This window comes from Sinocyclocheilus grahami, unplaced genomic scaffold, assembly GCF_001515645.1.
Source record: "Sinocyclocheilus grahami isolate Dianchi unplaced genomic scaffold, SAMN03320097.WGS_v1.1 scaffold420.1, whole genome shotgun sequence".
NCBI lineage: Eukaryota > Metazoa > Chordata > Actinopteri > Cypriniformes > Cyprinidae > Sinocyclocheilus > Sinocyclocheilus grahami.
This window is the reverse complement of record NW_015505599.1, coordinates 276743-295328: the sequence shown is the minus strand read 5'-3', so window position 1 is coordinate 295328 and position 18586 is coordinate 276743. Positions and strand designations below refer to the sequence as shown.

The window sequence follows — 18586 nt, the reverse complement described above, 5'->3', positions numbered from 1 at the left end:
AAGTTCAGTGACGCAGGTAGTGACGATTCTCTGCGGACAATCCGTGATCAGCATAGTTTACACGTCATGTTTTGGTAACGGTAAGGTTCACTTGGAACCTCAACCGAGGTGGTACTGAAAAAAGTACCAGGTACCAGGTACTGTACCCAATGGAAAACCCCCCAAAAGTGAACCGTACCGAGCCGTACCGTGCCGTACCATGCAGTGGAAAAGCGCCATTAGATTCACATAGGGTGGTGAAATAATCCTTTAAAATAATGAATGGTTCTTGTCGCCGATTACGTTTCCCTCCAGTGGGCACAGTTCTCAGAGTAATATAACTCGTTGCACTCTACTTTTGTGTCCTTAAACGCTCATTTTTTGGGGGTCAACAGCTTATAAAACGTAGTTCTGTGTTTTTTAGCTTGTTTACTCTACCCTTGTCACATAGCAGCTTTTAGGCATTGCTCTGTTTTTTGTTATAAGTCAGAAATGCCAAGGAGGCAGCTTCCGGCAATACAAAGTCAATGGAAAGCGTTGGATTGTCCCCCCCCCCCCCCCCCCCGGGACACGTGTCGCTCTGTCTCTATTAACAGTGCCACTTACTTAATTCCTGAATGAATTACCCGTTTGAATGAATCGAATTAATCAATGAATGACTATTTTATTTACTGCCACCTGGTGGCAGATTTAGTTTCTTTTTAAGAGTATAATTTCATTTAAAAGAAAAATAATAAAAATAAAGACATTAAAAGGATAGTTCACCCAAAAAATTTTTATTCTGTCATTTAGGGTGTATTCACACCAGGAAAGTCCACTAGTTCACTTGCTTTGGTCCGGACCAAATACAATGTTGATTTTTTTTGTTTAGTGCGGTTCACTTTCACACTGCTCTTTTTGCAAGTGAACCAGAAATTGTAAACAAAACAACACGTGTGCTAAGGTTATCTATTCATTGGTTCATCCATTCAATCATACCAGAGTTCGCTTGGAAGCGGACCGAGACCACCTCTTCAGCTGTGTCTCGGTACGGTTGTTTGTTCCGCACCTGAGTGCGATTGCTGTATTCACACCTGCCCAAAAGATCCGCACCAAGAGGGGAACCGAACTTGAGTTTGATTCAATCGAACCAAACAAGACAGGTGTGAATACACCCTTACTAACCCTCTCATTTCAAACCTTTCTTTTGTGGAACACAAAAGAAGGTATTTTGAAGACTGTTGGTAACAAAGCTGTTTTGGTTACCAATGACTTTCATTGTAAAAAAAAATACTGAGATGTTTCTCAAATTATCTTCTTTTATGTTCCAAAGTTTATGTTAAGCCGTTGTAGATTTTTTTAAATTTTATGTTAAATCAAATCAAATATTTCTTTCTAAAGCTACAATTTGTAATGTCTACTTGATATTTTCTAATTTAACACAAAAATAGCTTTAAATATTCTTTTGTGTATATTTTCACAGTAAAATTTATTTTGCAATTAATTTGATTAATTGACACATCATGTAATTAATTAGATTACAAATTTTAATCAACTGACAGCCCTAGTACATATACAAATTCTTATTCTCAGTTACTAAATATTAAAAAAGAAAATATGAAAAATGACTGCACAACCACCAACTAGGTGGATATATGCACCTCTGAGTTGACTGAACTTACTCCCAGACACGTTTTGGGAACCAGTATACCTCAAGTAAGCAAGGTTTGGGTTAATCAACCAAGAGTTCAGGGTATATGTGACGGTAAGCTGACCTTGCTTTCTGGAATACACCCCTGCAGAGTGAAATGTGTTTTGACTGGAAATAGCATCTTCCACACATTCCATGACCAATCGGATTTAAGAATTAGCATAATTTTTATGTAACAACATTAAAATATCATGAAGAATTCTATGGTTTCACCATGACACATGTCCAAAAAAATATGGTAATATCATAGTAAACCATAATATTTTTCGTAGTAAATTCAGAGTTAAATAAAAATCTATACAATAATGCCATAGTCACCTTTCTACAGCAACAAGTTAAAAAACTTCACAATGAATAAACATTGAACTCTGCAGTTTAACTCTCATTTGAGTAAAATTCTAAGTTAGGCAAAACTAAGTTAAACTATTTTGGCGAATCAATTGATAGAGTAGAATCTATTATAATGTCACTCACTCTTGCACGATTTGCCATCGTTGCCCAGGCTAAAGCCAGACCGACAGCGACACGTCCGGCTCTTGTGGCTGTTGCCCAACAGACAGATGTCTGAACAACCTCCAGCTTTTCCAAACTGATCTGGCTCACAGGCGTGACTCCGCACTGAAGAAGAAGAACAGGAGAGTTAGACTGAGCTGGAGCTACACTGCAGTGTAATGGTTGCATTTTAAACAGTTTATTCAAGTATACTACTGTATACTAGTTCAGTCTATGTATTCAACAGCATTAGATAAGAAACATTAATACCAGGGGGTTGGCGTCTCTGGTGGTAAACATGTAGAGCTCCTCCCTTGTCGACACGGGTGACCACCTGATAATCTGAACTGTTGAATCGATTGACGCGGATCACGCTGGTCTTAGGCTGCATGTTGGCATTGTCGGAGTTTGTGGCATATAGATAGTTCTCAAACACTGTGAGCCCATAAAGATGCTCAATCTGAGAAAAAAAATCATTATTCAATTAGTCATATTATTAAGTTGTGTTTGCTTTGCTGGCTTGAGTGAGCAAGACACGCACATAAACACACCAATTAGCCTTGGGCTGAGCAGCTAAATGATAGCAATAACTCAAGCAGAGAAGAAGGAATCAGGCTAATGCATTGACAGAAACAGCTTTAACACCAGTCTCTTTCACCTACTAAAGCATTTTTCACAGTACATATAGCTATCCAATATAAGTGACTCTCTCAACACAATGAGGTATGATGAATGGATGGATGGGTGGATGGGTGGATGGATGGATGGATGAATGGACAGATGGGTGGACAAATGAATAGATGGATGGGGGACAGATGGGAGGACAGATGGGTGGACAGATTACTGAACATATCTTAAGGTGGATGATGGATGACGGACATTAGGATGGATGGACATTTGGACTGGATGGATGGATGGCGCTTTAACACCAGTCTCTTTCACCTACTAAAGCATTTTTCACAGTACATATAGCTATCCAATATAAGTGACTCTCTCAACACAATGAGGTATGATGAATGGATGGATGGGTGGATGGATGGATGGATGAATGGACAGATGGGTGGACAAATTAATAGATGGATGGGGGACAGATGGGAGGACAGATGGGTGGACAGATTACTGAACAGATCTTAAGGTGGATGATGGATGACGGACATTAGGATGGATGGACATTTGGACTGGATGGATGGATGGAGAGATGGAGAGATGGACTTTTGAACTGATGGACGTTAGCATGGATGAATGGATGACGGGCAAATTTTGGATGGATGGACAGATGGATGGACAAATGAATAGACTGACAGATAACTGAACAACAGGTGGATTTTAAGGTGGATGATGGACATTAGGATGGATGGATGGACGGATGGAAAAATGAATAGATGGTCAGATGAATTAACAGGTAGATGTTTGGATGGATGGAATGATGGATGGATATTTAGAAGGACAATTCAGATTACTGAACAGATAGACGTTTAAAGGGGTCATATGATGCGATTTCAAGTTTTTACCAGCTTCATCACTGTGTCTGTCGCGCGACTCTGTTCCCCTTTCGGGCTCTGTCTTTACATTTATTTTGAAACATGAAGCTCGCGATTATGGTAAGGGGCGTTACATTTCCGACGAGTGCTTGCGGTGTTCGGCCAATCGCAATGCACTGGGTTAGCTGGCCAATGAGAGCAGACTGCGCTTGTCGGAAGGAGGGACTTTGTAGAAAACAAAGCGTTTGAGAGAGGCGGGGCATAGAGGACCTACAATAATGTACAGTATTTGAAAATGTTTGTGTTTTTTGAACATTAAAGCATGTCAACATATTCTATTACACCAAATACACAAAATAATGATCTTTAAAAAAGCATAATATGACCCCTTTAAGTAGATAATGGGCAGATGGATGAATTGACGAATGGATGGATGGTAAATGAATTAATGAATGGAAATTTGGACACATGTCTGAAGAGAGTATGAAGAGACTGACATTTGGACTGAAGTGCAATAGGATGAATGTGTGGACAGATGTTTGGATGAATGAGTGGCAAATGTTTGGATGGATAGCACTGCATTTTTCTTTATTTTACAGAATTCTGTGCAACATCTGTTGCTTTTAAATGTGCTTTATAAATAAACATTAAATAGATGAGTAGATTAACAGGTGGATGAATAGAATAGATGGATCATAGAGATAAATTCAATTTTCAATTCAATTCAAGTGTATTTGTATAGCGCTTTTATGATACAAATCGTTGCAAAGCAGCTTTACAGAAAATTTAAGTTTCTATTTTAAATGTTCTACATAAATGTTTGGGATAAATGCATGGGATCTTTATCTGTTGACTTGAACTTTTGAGAAATATAAAATCATGTTCATGCTATCTACAAAATAATGTTTCACGATTTCACACTTACATATAATAAACAAAGTAAAGGTTATGCGTATTTGGCGTGCTGTCCGAGGGGAGGACTCTGATCTTGGAATTTTGGCCCAAACCCAGAGTACTTAAGATAGGAATAGTTGTAAGTGTGGAAATGGGGTGGTGGAGGGATGCTGAAAAACTGTCAAGGAACTGAGGTAAGTCTGCTGTGTATATATACAGCTCTTACCTTGTGAATTGTGCTCCTCTTGTATTAATTAGGTTAATTATCTGAACGTGCCCCTCCCGAACTTTGTTAAAGGGGTCATATGATGCTATTTAAATTTTTTCTTTCTCTTTGGAGTGTTACAAGCTCTTGGTGCATAAAGAAGATCTGTAAAGTTGCAAAGACTAAAGTCTCAAAATCCAAAGAGATATTCTTTATAGAAGTTAAGAGTCAGCCAGACCTACCTAAAACGGCTCATTCTAACACGCCCCCACATATCTACATCACTATGTGGGAAGATTTGCATAACGCCGCCCAAATGTTCACGCAAAGAAAGAAGGCGTAACTTTTATTCAGGCTGTAGTATTGTTGCTGCCGCCATTTTTGTGAATGCGCTGTGTGATTCGTTGTGAAAGCGAAACTACTTTGTTTGGCCTTCCAAAAGAGGACGATATCTGCTTTCGTCATGCCTGGAGCATAGGCCACCGTGTGTGACGCTTTGTTTCGTTGTGAAAGTAAAACTACTTTGTTTGGCCTTCCAAAAATGGACACGACTAGAAATCAGTGGTTAAGTTGTATTTACAACACTGTTCCAGAACACTTCAACCCAAATATTCAGATGTGTGCAGCACATTTTATGGAGGACTGTTTCCTGATCCTGGGAGAGTAGACTACAATGCCGGCTGTTCTGACTCAAAGACTGTAAGTACGTTTTTTATATTTAAAGAGTTTTTATATTTTATATATTTAAAGCAAGTGTTTTGGGCAGTGTAGAGTAGGGCTTGTTGTTTGTCATTTCTCCGATCACAAATGCAGACATGGTTTTGTTTACACGGCGCGATGCAACGCAACGCGTAAAAAGACAGTACAAGTCATTATAATACATAATTATGTCCCCACTGGATGCAACGAATGCCTCGTTTATAATGGGTTTTCATGTTTTTGAATCATCGCTCCGGCCTGACAGGGCATCATCACAATGTGATAAGGGAGTTAACATTTCTGTCACACGCTTCAGGTATTTGGCCAATCACAACGCACTGGATCGCTGGCCAATCACAGCACACCTCGCTTTTTCAGACCGATGAGCTTTGTAAAAATCGACGCGTTTCAGAAAGGCGGGGCATAGAGGAGAACAATAATGTACAGTATGTGGAAAATAATGTGTTTTTTTAACCTTAAACCGCATAAACACATTTCATTACACCAAATACACAACATAATGTTCTTTTTAGCAACATCATATGACCCCTTTAATAAAACATAATTTGTAGAGCAGTAATAAAGGGAAGTTGACCATTGTTAACTCACTTTCTGTTAAATGCTTCAAAACAATGAGGAAATTAGTTCTTGAGCAAAACACATTCTTGCACAATAATGTGTTATACTTTTTTTTCAACTTATAAGAGTCACCTTTTAGGACATGTCAGGATATTTAAGGACATCTTAAAATGATCTTGGTATTTGCTCCTTACCAACAGTCCTTGAATGATGGTGTGTCTGTTTTTGCCCTCATAGTCCACTACCTCGATGTAGTCAAGATAAGCATCAGCCCAGTAGACCAATCTGCTGACCAAGTCCAGGGTGATACCATGCGGGAAGACAATTTTACTGTCCACCAACTTTGTTCGGTTCTGTCCATCCATGTCACAACGTTCCACCTTTGGGATCTGCCCGTAGTCAGTGAAGAAAACCTTTCTGTTGAAGGTAAAGTTGAGGAAGGTTATACCCGAGTAAACCTGATTTGAACCATTTGACCATTTAGCAAATACTACAAATATTCAGCTAGCTAGTTGTATACATGAAGTGTGAGTTTGAACATGCTCATACCCCATAGTTGGGTCCAGAGCAATGCCTTTAGGGTTGTAGAGTTCTTGATCCAACAGTGTTACACATGTGGCTCCATCTTTATCACATACAAAGATTCGATCATCCACGTCATCAACAAAGTAGAAGTTTCCTGTGAGCCAGTCTATTGCCATCTGTTCTACATCTGTAAGGAACAAGGAATGGGGAGAAATGTAGGTAAAACAAAGAAATTATGTGTTTTGTGTTCATGTGTAATATACCGTTTTGCTTATTGTGAGTAAAATCTCTATTGAATACTATAAATTTAACATACAGTCCAGTCCAAATAAGTATCTCAGTTTAAATTGTGAGGACTAATTTGAAATTATTCTAAAATAAGACTGTAAACTATTTAGCATTTGCAGAACAAACAAAGAACATTTCCAACACCTGCATTCAATTTAAAACATTAAAATAAATTTGCCTTATGATTTGTCACAAGATACGAGACTAGCTCACTTGAGTCCGAGTCAAGATTGAGTCCACAGGCAAAAATCAAAAACTTTGATGACTCTGTGAATCTGTTTTAAAATAGTGCTAATAATAATACAGTGGTCTCGCATACACATTTCTCTTTTTCACTTCTACAATGCCGCTCTTTCTATTTGAAATAGCTGAGTCAGGGGACTCTGTGGAAGCATGTGCGCATGTTACACAATTTCCAAAAGAGTTGACAGCTTAGTCAGTTGACAGTTTAACAGCTGTGATTGCTGTGGCTAACCATGGGTTTTTGCTCTTTTGCAGCTTCCCACCTCCTCAATACACCCCATTCTGACCTTAAAATGTCAAAAGTCTCAATGTATCTGAACCTCCCCAACTTTAACCCCAGACATACCATATCTTTTAATGGGATGTTGCTCATTTGAACATTGAGTGGCCGTAAAAACATGGCACAGGAAGATATAGAATCAGTGACTGTTGGGTAAAATGGTGCGGGAGATGCAGGAAAATCCAGACAGATGGAGCGATTGAAGGCTGAGGGGTGGAGACAGAGACAGTGTTGGCCTCTACAAAGGAAAATTGGCCATTGTGCAACAGCCAGACGTTTACCGGAATCAAGGGCTGTATCCCCAAAGGTGTTGTTTATTTAAGAGCCGAGTCCTGCTTAAACATTTCCAGCTGCCTGGACTGAAAGCCAGTGATTAAAAACACAGATCAAAAACGCCAAAAGTAGGGGAAAAGAGCAAGCGTACAAATCAAGGTTGAGGAAGACGAATGGTTCTTAGAGCAGCTGCTGTCTGAACAATGCAAGAATAGAGGAACGCCACAGAGACAAACCACAGAAACAGTGGGCTGAGGAACCTGGCTTCGCTCTCATTGTAATTCCAAGTAAAATTGTAGGTCTCAGTGGAAGGAGGGTAAGAAATTCCATTTGTGACACAACCTTCCCTTTACACTGAAGGAAAACAAACGCTCTTATGACTCTAGCTCTCATTTCTTGAGACAGCTTCATATGAAAATACTTTGAGGCTAACAAACTAAAGTCTGTTTACATCTTGAACCTTTATTTTATTAGTAGTGGAGTTTGTTTAAAGCTGCGATCTGCAGACAGCGTGCCATTTCAAGAATGAGTTCTGGAGTTCAAAACGAAGGCCATCTGATGATATGACAAGTGATCTGGCATCTGTCCTGGTAAAGGCACAACATCCCAACAAATACAAAACAACTCTGTGACTGTTTCAAGGTAGGTAACAACCAAGGAGAAGAAACAGTACAAATGGCAAGCATTGTTATCTTTCCTTTTTTCTCATGTTTCTATGGTTGTACAATCAAATTTTAACACACGTGATGTTTATTTTGTCTGGTACAAACTGTTCACTGAAGACATTAAGCAATTAAAATTCATTGTACCAAAATTTGCATAAAAAGCATTAATAGCACTTCAATTCTTCAAGTTAGGCTGGATTGCATCCAATAGATGAACTTGTGTCAGACTGCACACCAATGTATCAAATGATCTGATGTCAAACTCCAAAAGCCTCACAGTGTCACAACTACCTAAATTTGGTGGAATATTTGGAACACTATAAAGACCAAATATGAGTCCTCGGAGCTCAGAGATTTGGGCAATAAAGGGTGGAAGACTTTATATTAGAGATAAACACCAATAAAGCAAGAGGCAAGTCAATAAATAAACATACATCTGAAAAGCTATCAAGACAGAGCACAGATAGCTAGAGAAAAAGGGTGAGGGTTCGATAAAGAGAGATTAATACCAAAACAATGCCCTGAATGTTGGCAGAGCCAAAAACGTGTGGCAGAAGCCCTGGAGCGTGAGCCGATTCAAGCACATGACTGTTTAAGAGGCTTTCCGGAAACTTCTGTACCAAGCAGACCTTATGTCAGAGAGCCGCTCCCTTCTGCTTTATCCCACATTACTTCATCGCACATCCTGTCTTTCCGCTATTTATGCTGAGACACACCAAATTTACATGCAAGAAATAACTTTACTGGAATGCCTCAACTCAATAACACTGACATTTCTGACAAAAACACTTGTACATGACATTTTGGTTCACGTCACCTCGTCATTTTCCAAGATGCTAAGAGACACATGCATTTCTTTACGAGATCCCATAGTGATGACGAAAAGATCGCAGAGCGAGATGGTCTAAACATCTCCACCTGTACGTGTCAGTTTTCATGTTTTCATGATAAAACTCCAGAGCCGCAGACGGATGGGGGGGTTGGGTCGCCTCATGCCGACCACAGTGTCTGGAAAATGTTCCACAAAACAGAATATAAATATGCTGCAGCAAACCCCAGCAACCTACACAAACCACTCATAAAACACACACATAAACACAGAGACATATGGCCATACGGATAATGGCTTCCGGAAGAGTGCATGCCGTATCTCACAGGCTCAACTCAAACCATACCAGCAGATTCAGGCCACATATATGAGCAGATGTGTGTGAGAGTGATTCAGAAAGTCAAGTAAACTCCTTTGAGTGGAACAAGCAGTCACTTTCCACAAATACAGTACACTTCGCTGTCCCACGATTTCTTTTAATGTACAAATTCAATTTTTAACCCTTTTAGATATGGTTTGATAAATTATTATTTAACATAATAATATTTACTTTTTACTTAGCATAAAATGAGCTAGTTGCATCAAATGTCTGTACTTACAGTATCGTATTAAAATGGAGATTTTGACCTGACCCTCAAGGTACACTCTAAAAAAAACTATAAAAATAGGGCTTATATAATTTGAAGGATTCTTATTCTGTATTTATTGTTTTACAGGTGTTTTACCAGTATTTTGAATTTTACACTGCACTGTGTTGTGTTTTAGAGTTAACAGAAATGTCTGTAAAATTAATGGATAATGTTAATGGACATATTTTTTACAGTGCACTGACCTCCTCAACTGTATTCATAATTATAATTTTTAACTTAATGTCTATAATTGTAGTAAAACAAAAAATTATAAAATAAAATAATCTTAATGATCAAAATTCTGTAATATATAAAATATCATGTTTATCATTTGGATATCATATTATTTGGAATATTTTGCATAAGACTGTTGTCTAATGATATTTTATTCACAATAAGAAAATTAATTTATTAAAATTGTGATAGCCAGGAAATAGCAGTATACACTTATTATTTAATATAAAGTCACTGAAATTTTATGACCATAATTTTTGTATGGTTTTTCAAAACCACAGCTGCCTTTTTTACAGTAAATTCAACAGGATTTTATTTACTTATTTACAGTGTATAGAAAGCAAATAATCTCATTCCATTTTCTCAATTTTTACAAATACTATAGTTCCCTTTCTGTCGTTCACTCCGACGTTGTGTCGAGTGTACGACACTAGAGGTCGCTCTTGGGAGCCCAAACACCACATCTTTGAGAAAAGGCCAATGAAATTGGGTGTGCAGAATTTGCATAGCTGGCCACGCCCCAGACATCCAGCTATAAATAGGCCAGCATGGCATCTGCTCACTCTTTCTGTTTTTCGCAGCCAAATGCAGTGTCTCTCACTGAGAAGTTGCGATCATTCACCTCTTGATTCCTCGTCGTTGGATCTAAGGCAAGGTCAGTGGTCTCTCCCTACTCATACACAGATAGGTGTTGAGAGAGTACCCCTGAGTACTTCAATGGCGATCTCTAAAAGAGATCGAGGCGTTGAATGAACTGCACGAGGGTGGTCCCAACCCAGAGGTACTGCAGGAACTGCTCTCAGTGACTGACTATGCCCTCCGGGCTACGAAGGTCATGGCGCAGGCTCTGGGGAGGGCAATGTCCACTTTAGTGGTCCAGGAACGCCACTTGTGGCTCAACTTGGCTGAGATGCGGGAAGCCGAGAAAGTACGCTTTCTTGATGCCCCCATTTCACAGGTTGGTCTCTTTTGCGACACCGTGGAAGAATTTGCCCAACAGTTCTCCACGGTGAAAAAGCAGACGGAGGTCATCAAACACATCCTGCCTCAGCGTGGGTCAGGTCCTGCTCCTGCACCCCCGAATCAGCAGCCCCTGTCTGCTCGTCGCTGGGGACGGCCCCCTGCAAGGACTGCTGAGGCCCCGCAACAGCCTGGGCCTTCAGTCAAGCCTGACCAACAGCCCACCACTCGCAGGAAGGTGGCACCACCAACTCGTCATCAGGGCACCAGGAACCCTCGCAAGGCTTCAAAGCGTTCCTGAGATGGGCGACCCAGGGAGGAGGGACCATCTGGCCAGCCTGGATCCACTTCCGACGGGGGGACAGAAGGTGGATTCGGCTCCACCACGGCTGTCTGCCACCTGGCAGATAGCCACCACCTGGTCAATAAAAGAGCAATTTCCTTTTTCTCTGAGTCACACACACAGCGTTTTTGGCCATCCCATTTGCGACGGTCAGACACTGAAACCATGCATCAGAACCTGTTTGGACACAGACACTGTCTCCTCACGTTCAGATGCAAAGGGTCTATCACTCAGCCAACACGACGCATGCTGGTGAACTCATGTTCTCCCATCCGTTGGTGGCACATGTGACAGACCCTGCTGACAAGGCGCAGTGTGTTTTACAGGACGTTTCACCTCCTACCACAGCGCCTTCCACTCCGCTCAGCCACAGGAACCCTGCCCGAGGTACGTCGAACATGGTTCCTTTGAGACCATTGGCAGGGTATCTGGATGCTTGGTTAAGCCTCTCCAATCCCTCCCAATGGCTCCTCAGATCCATTCAGCTCAGCTATGCGATTCAGTTCGCCAGGCGCCCGACCAAGTTCAGGGGCATTCTGTTTACCTCAGTATGAGGCGAGAATGCGGCTGTTCTTGGGGCGGAGGTTGCAACCCTTCTCGAGAAGGGTGCAATCGAGCCTGTCCTCCTGGCCGAAATGAAGAAGGGGTTTTACAGCCCATACTTCATTGCACCCAAGAAGGGTGGGGGCTCAGACCAATCCTGGGTTTGAGGACTCTGAACCGGGCCCTTCACAAGCTTTCGTTCAGAATGTTAACCCTCAAGCACATATTAACATGTGGCAGAGATCAGGATTGGTTTGTGGCAATAGACCTGAAGAATGTGTACTTTCATGTCTCAATCCTACCAAGGCACAGGTCGTTTCTTCGATTTGCTTTCGAAGGACAGGCATATCCATACAAAGTTCTTCCCTCTTAGCGTCTTTATGGCGATCGCGGAGGCTGCCCTTGTCCCTCTCAGGCCTAGCCCGATTGGGACTTTGGATCAACTGGGAAAAGAGCAAACTCTCCCCTGTGCAGAGTATCTCTTTTCTTGGATATAGAATTGGACTCGGTTTCGATGACTGCACTTCTCTCTCAGGATTGTGCTCAGTCGGTGCTGAAATGCTTGAGGGCTCTCAAGCAGAGAACAGCGGTCCCTCTCAAAAACTTTCAGAGGCTCCTGAGACATATGGCATCCTCAGCCGCAGTTACACCACTGGGACTGATGCATATGAGACCGCTTCAGCACTGGCTTCGTACCTGAGTCCCGAGATGGGCATGGCGTCACGGCTCACACCGTGTTAACATCACACCGTTGTGCCGCTGTACCATCAGTCCTTGGGAGGACATCTCTTTTCTACGAGAACAGAACATTCTTTCAGGCATTGGAATATCAATTGCCTGGAGTTGTTGACAGTGCTTTTGGCCTTGAAGAGGTTTTGACCCTTGATCCAAGCCCTCTCCATTAACAAATCATGCCTGGAGTTCGTGGCCGACAGACTCTCACGTTGTCCTGAGACCTCGGCCTGGATATGTGCCCAAGGTTCCCACCCCTCCTTTCAGGGACTAGGTGGTAACATTGCAAGCTATCCCCTTCCAAGAAGGGGACCCCGACCTGTCTCTGTTGTGCCCAGTGCGAGCCCTACACACATACCTAGATTGCACTCAAGAGTTTCAGACATTCTGAACAGCTCTTTATCTGCTTTGGAGGACAGCAAGAAGGGGAATGCTGTCTCCAGACAAAGGATCTCCCACTGGATTGTGGATGTAATCCCAACGGCCTATCAGGCCAGAGGCCTACCTTGCCCACTGGGAGTGAGGGCTCACTCTACCAGGGGCATGGCTGCATCAGCAAATGAGCGCAGAAAAACGCTAAATCAGTGAAGAGAAGACTAAATAATTTCACACAACGCGATGTTCATTAGAAACCTCATGATCGACTATTTTATTTATGATCTTGTCAATGACAGCAGCCCAAATTCCAGGGAATTACAGTCTTTTTGTGTGTTTTGCTGTAGCTGTTGCGGAGTTATTTTCAGTTAGACACCATGCTAGCCAGCAGCGCTATTAAGAGGATAGGTCCGGGGTTTTGTAGTCTATTTGCTTTATTCCAGTCACGTCGTTGTCATACGAGGGAAAGTTATGTATATATTAGGTTAGGTTTTAACCTTGATCCATCCTGTGTACTTGCACTGAGCTGTATGTACTATGTAGCTATAAAGCTCTACGCTATGACACACTGGATTAAAGTGTATACTACATTAAGTGAGATGAAATATAAAATTTTACATTGAGTTGTTGCATAGTTGAAGTAATTTAAACATTTTAAATGTGAAATATTTTTAATTATATATAGTCAGTGAAACATTTTTCAATATTTATTAAACTTTGTTAAACACCTTTGCTGAAGCATTGTCTGTTTTCTTGCCGTTTTTTTTTGTCTTAAAATGTCTTAAATTTTACAATATTAAGCATTAAAAGTCAAAAAGTCAACAATTTAATTGATTGGGTCTTAATTACAACAATAAACTATAGCATATTATTTCAGCCATACTGATGTCTAGAGAGAAAGCCATTTTACCTGTCCCACTTTCTGTGGAATAAAGTTCTGGTCAGACGTATTACAGTAGCTGCTTTCTGTCTAAACAAAAGGAAACTTAAACTTAAATGGTTCCTGCAATAATGTGTTAAATTAGCCACCATATGCCTGCCTAAATTTAACATCTGCACTGGACAAAATATTTAGCACTGCCTTTTATGCTTAACATGACCAAGAAAAAATATTCATTTAAAATATGAAATAAATGTCATAAAAACCATTAAATTTACTTTATCATGCATGTCAACACATTGTTACAACACTAATTTTATGTTTTAAAACTAATTATAAGTAAACTGTTTGTGTTTCTTGAAAATGATTGCTTCAATTAATGCTTTGTGAGATATAGAACCTTATAATTCCAAGCATTTATTAGAATTAGAAGGTTCCATCTGCATTTGACCTGTTCCAAAAATTCCCATTTACAAATTTGAGAGGACTTTGATATTGTACATTTAGAATACATTTAGGGTCTCTGTCATTTTCATGTATGAAAGAGACTTGTTCTCCATTTCATTTTTTGCTATATAGAATGCAAAAACGTTGAAGTTCAATATGTTTCTTGAAAATGATTGCTTCAATTAATTTTTTGCCAGATAGAACCTTATAATTCCAAGTGAAAAGTGTTTTTTTAGAATTAGAAGGTTCTATCCACATTTGACCCATTCCAGAATTTCCAAATCCCCATACCCATTTTCAAAAAAGAATTTGAAGTGGTTCGGCTCAATATAAGAAGTCATATTAATATTGCCATCTAACAGATATTAATGCCATCATTTGTGATTTCTAACAAGCATGGTAAACATTCTTTATGCATTAAAATGTATATTTCGATGAATTCTACATAGTATGTTATAGTTTGTTGAAGTAAATAGAGAATACAGCAATAATCTGCACTGTGGTAAAAATAAAAGAGAAGAGAAGAGGAAGAGTGGAAAACATCTGGTCGTCTCATCTGCGTGTCACGCTGAGGTCATGAATCACGGCAAACACATTTCCTGTGTGACCCTTCCAGAGACCGCCACGACAAACCCGCCAGCCAAAAGAGATCTGAACCCGGGTTCACGACAGCACTTCTACAGAATGCTTCAGAAACGCTTCAGCTTTATGAGCCCTCTGGAAAGAAATGGCATTTGAAAAGAAATCTTTAAATATATTTAGAAAATGTGAGATCTGAAATGGGGCGATAGGCTGCAGTGAAAATACCAAATCACTTTAATTACGCTATTTAAAGTTATTCAATTATTCATTCTTCTTTAAAGAAAAGTTTTTAAATCAAGACCTCTAAGTACTTTCACGTTTGTTTGAAAAAGCAAAATCATTATCATCGTGATTGCTGCTTTCACCTCTTCATTATTATTCTCCCTTTAGTTTTTCTTCCTCTCACAAGCGCGGCAGGCAGCCATATCTTTAATACTGAGGGCAGGAACTCAATAACTGGCAACAGGAAGCCAATGATCTCTTTATCGCTTCCTAGCGAGGGCACAATGCCGCAGTCAAGCCTGTGACCTCTGACCTGTGAGCGTGTGTCTGAGAAACGTGTTCAAACTGCCATGAACACGAAAATTACTGAAAAATCAGGCTGCTTTCAAACTAACCAGCACTTAAACCTGAAAACATTTTACACAAACTCACCGAGAGACAGGTCTGAAACTAAGAAAGAAATCTAAGAAAGTATGTGAACACAAACACTCTGCATGTCTACATACTTGCGTAGAGTACATTTCAGGCCAAAATTTCCATCTGGCCGGTAACTGAGTGCCAGAGTTTTTGTAAGACCCAAAATATGCACTCCAGGTCAGCAGAGATATTTTCTGTCGAATCTAGTGTTCCAACTATAGAAGATGACCGAGAAAGCAGGCCCAAAACAGAAAAAAATAAGAGTAAAAGAGTGTTTTAGTGGACTAATACGTCTATGCAAACAGATTTATTTTCACTACACAAGTTGCAATGCATTCTGGGATTACAAGAGGATTCAGGAAGCGCTGCCTTAGAATTCACACTCACTTGTCACTAATAGCCACACCTTGTGACGAATAAGTGCAGGAATCGGCTGCTCAGAAGATCCTTGTTACCACCTGACAGCAAAAACGTTTCTTGAGTTGTTCCTATACGTTAATATTCATGTAGCGGTGATTATAGAGTGGTAAAACATTTAAAATTATTTTGTAATAAGTGATTAAATCAGGAATGAACTTTTTTATTTAAGTGATAATGAATGATAATGTCAATTTATTCATACTGATTGCATACATTTTCATTTTTAAGTATATATGTGACACTTCTACAATTTGTATTATTAAATTTATAAAATAATGATAAAATATGATAATTATGATAGAAATGATGATGATGAGTACTATCATTATCATTATATTTTATTTGATATATTCTTGTTTAAAACCTTAAGACGGCATCATGTGCAATTTTTAATTGTACTTTTTGTCACACACATAAAACTGTATCGTTAAGATGGGGGATTTTTTATTTAACAGAAGAAGAAAAAACAAATGAACAAAAGGCTCTCTCCAGGTATCATTGGTTTAAGTCCAATACAAATCTATTACAAGTATATGTCATGAAATGCATTCTTTATTTTTTGTTTCCTGAATTGCATTAAATTGTTGTTATATTACCTTAAAATAAAGAAAATGTAGTTTACATAGCATCAGAATAATAAAAGTGGTAGCCTGTTCAATATGCCTACATGGATTTATAATCTAAATGTCAATATCCAATACAATATAATGTATGCTGGTCGAGGTTGAGTGATGCTCTCTCCTGTAATTTCTCATAGCATTGCATATAGATTTATATGCTGGTTGGTATATGATTACATATTTCGGTTGAGGTTGAGCTGTGCTCTCTCCCTATTTTGCTCACAGCATTATATACAGTATATTTATATATGCTGGTTGATGATATGATTATATGTACTGGTTGAGGTTGAGCATGGCTCTCTCCCATGTCACTTTCACAGATTGAGGTTGAGTGTTGCTCTCTCTGTTTTTGTTATTACTCTTGCAGCCGTTATGCTGCTTGAGGATGAAGCCGAATTTGGCACTCACGTTTTCCCTCTTATTCCCATCCCTGCAGTATTATTTTCCAGGCTGAGGTGGTATGTTATGGAGATATTCTTTACAGAGAGATTCCAAACAGAATATTCATTTAGTTTCCTCCCACCGCCTCACTCAGGCCACATTCTTGCTGTTGGGGAAGGTAGAGGTAGTAGTGATGCGCCTTTCAAGCAATTGGGATTATAGGCAGCTTGTGCCTGCTTTCCCTTTTTTTGGCATCCACCTAGTGGTGATGCTTGTAGATGCTGGTGTGATCCCTCTGCTGGGATGTATCCTACCCATATAGCTACGGAGGCTGTTACATCTGGTGACTCACAAGGCAATTTTAAATCATGGGAATGGGTGTTTGCCAATATTGCGCCCCATTCGTTTGAGGCCTTTTCCTTGTGAGGGTCTTGGAGGGTAACCTCCACCACATAAAGCCTGGCTCACACTACAGGATATTTAGCCCGATTTAGCCCTGATTTCCCCTTCCCAAGAATCAGAGAACAAATCTTGGCGAGCACCTCGATCGGTCCCGATGTTCGGCGTGAATTATCTGGTAATGTTAGGCATTCACCGATCGAATCTTACCACCCCAAATAATATCAAACATGTTTGATATTTAGGATTTAAATCGGGATGATGACGGCTATATGATTACATCAGTACTTTCACAGCCAATGCACGACCGCAAAACAGCTGCTGTACGGCTCCGTTGGATAGTGGTTGTAGTTTTGTAGTAACACAACTGTCTGTATAATGTGTAAAAACGTATAACAACCATAAGGAGAAAGAGAAGCACTGGAGTGAAATCACCTCAGTTTTGAACATACCGTGTGAGTGCAGAAAGCTGCTAGCATGCTAGCTAACATGTGTAAACATCACTGAAATATCAGTGACGATCTGCTGCATGAGAACACGTGAGGCGCTCCCTCTGGCATGATAATCTTAATAATATCTTGTAGTGTGTGATGCTCCACGATTTTCAAATCTTGTAGTGTGTGCATGTTTAAGATTTGAGGGTTCCTTATGTGTGCGCTGCAACCAGATTTCATAATCGGTTAGGATTTTAAACTCCTGTAGTGTGAGCCCGGCTTAAGGTATATGCGTTCACTTTCATTAGGTTTACCCTTGGAGCTGGTACCAGAGGTTGAGAGGTGGGATAATAGGTTGGGATAACAAAGTTGGCTCCCCCTTTTCCAGGGCGTAACAGTTATGGTACACCTGGATGACTTCAAACCTCAGGGTTGGCAATCTGGGGTTAAGATGCTGATGTCAAGCCTTGGGCCTATAGCTCCTAATCACTAGGTGCACAGTATGGCATTTTTTTTATCACGGCCAGTCTCATTTGTTCAACTTATACAACACAGTGGGTAGGCATTTGTTCAGTATGAAGCAGTGGGTATTCACAGTCCCATAGCATCATCATCGACGCAGCGTAGAAGTTCCACTTTGACGGTAAACGTCTCGATTACGCATGTAACCTCGGTTCCCCGAGAAGTAGAACAAGACGCAGCGTCATGTTGCCGTACTTCAGGCACGTCTGCACGACTTCCTTCAGACAATTATAATCTGGGGGTTCCATGATGTAGATGCCCTTTTATGGCATTGCCAGCACATCATATTCTGTCATGCGACTACTGTCAGACAATTTTATTGGT

The 18586-nt window shown here is 40.2% G+C and overlaps 1 protein-coding gene across 1 annotated transcript in view; it reads right to left on the bottom strand.

The window, feature by feature from the left end:
- lrp1aa (low density lipoprotein receptor-related protein 1Aa) overlaps window positions 1-18586 on the bottom strand; it is a 177019-nt gene that overhangs the window by 118210 nt on the left and 40223 nt on the right. Inside the window, exons 7-10 of the mRNA XM_016232869.1 lie at window positions 6569-6731; window positions 6214-6436; window positions 2432-2621; window positions 2144-2287 (exon numbers count right to left, since the gene is read on the bottom strand). Coding sequence (XP_016088355.1) covers window positions 2144-2287; window positions 2432-2621; window positions 6214-6436; window positions 6569-6731 — 720 coding nt within the window. The remainder of the gene's footprint in view (window positions 1-2143; window positions 2288-2431; window positions 2622-6213; window positions 6437-6568; window positions 6732-18586) is intronic.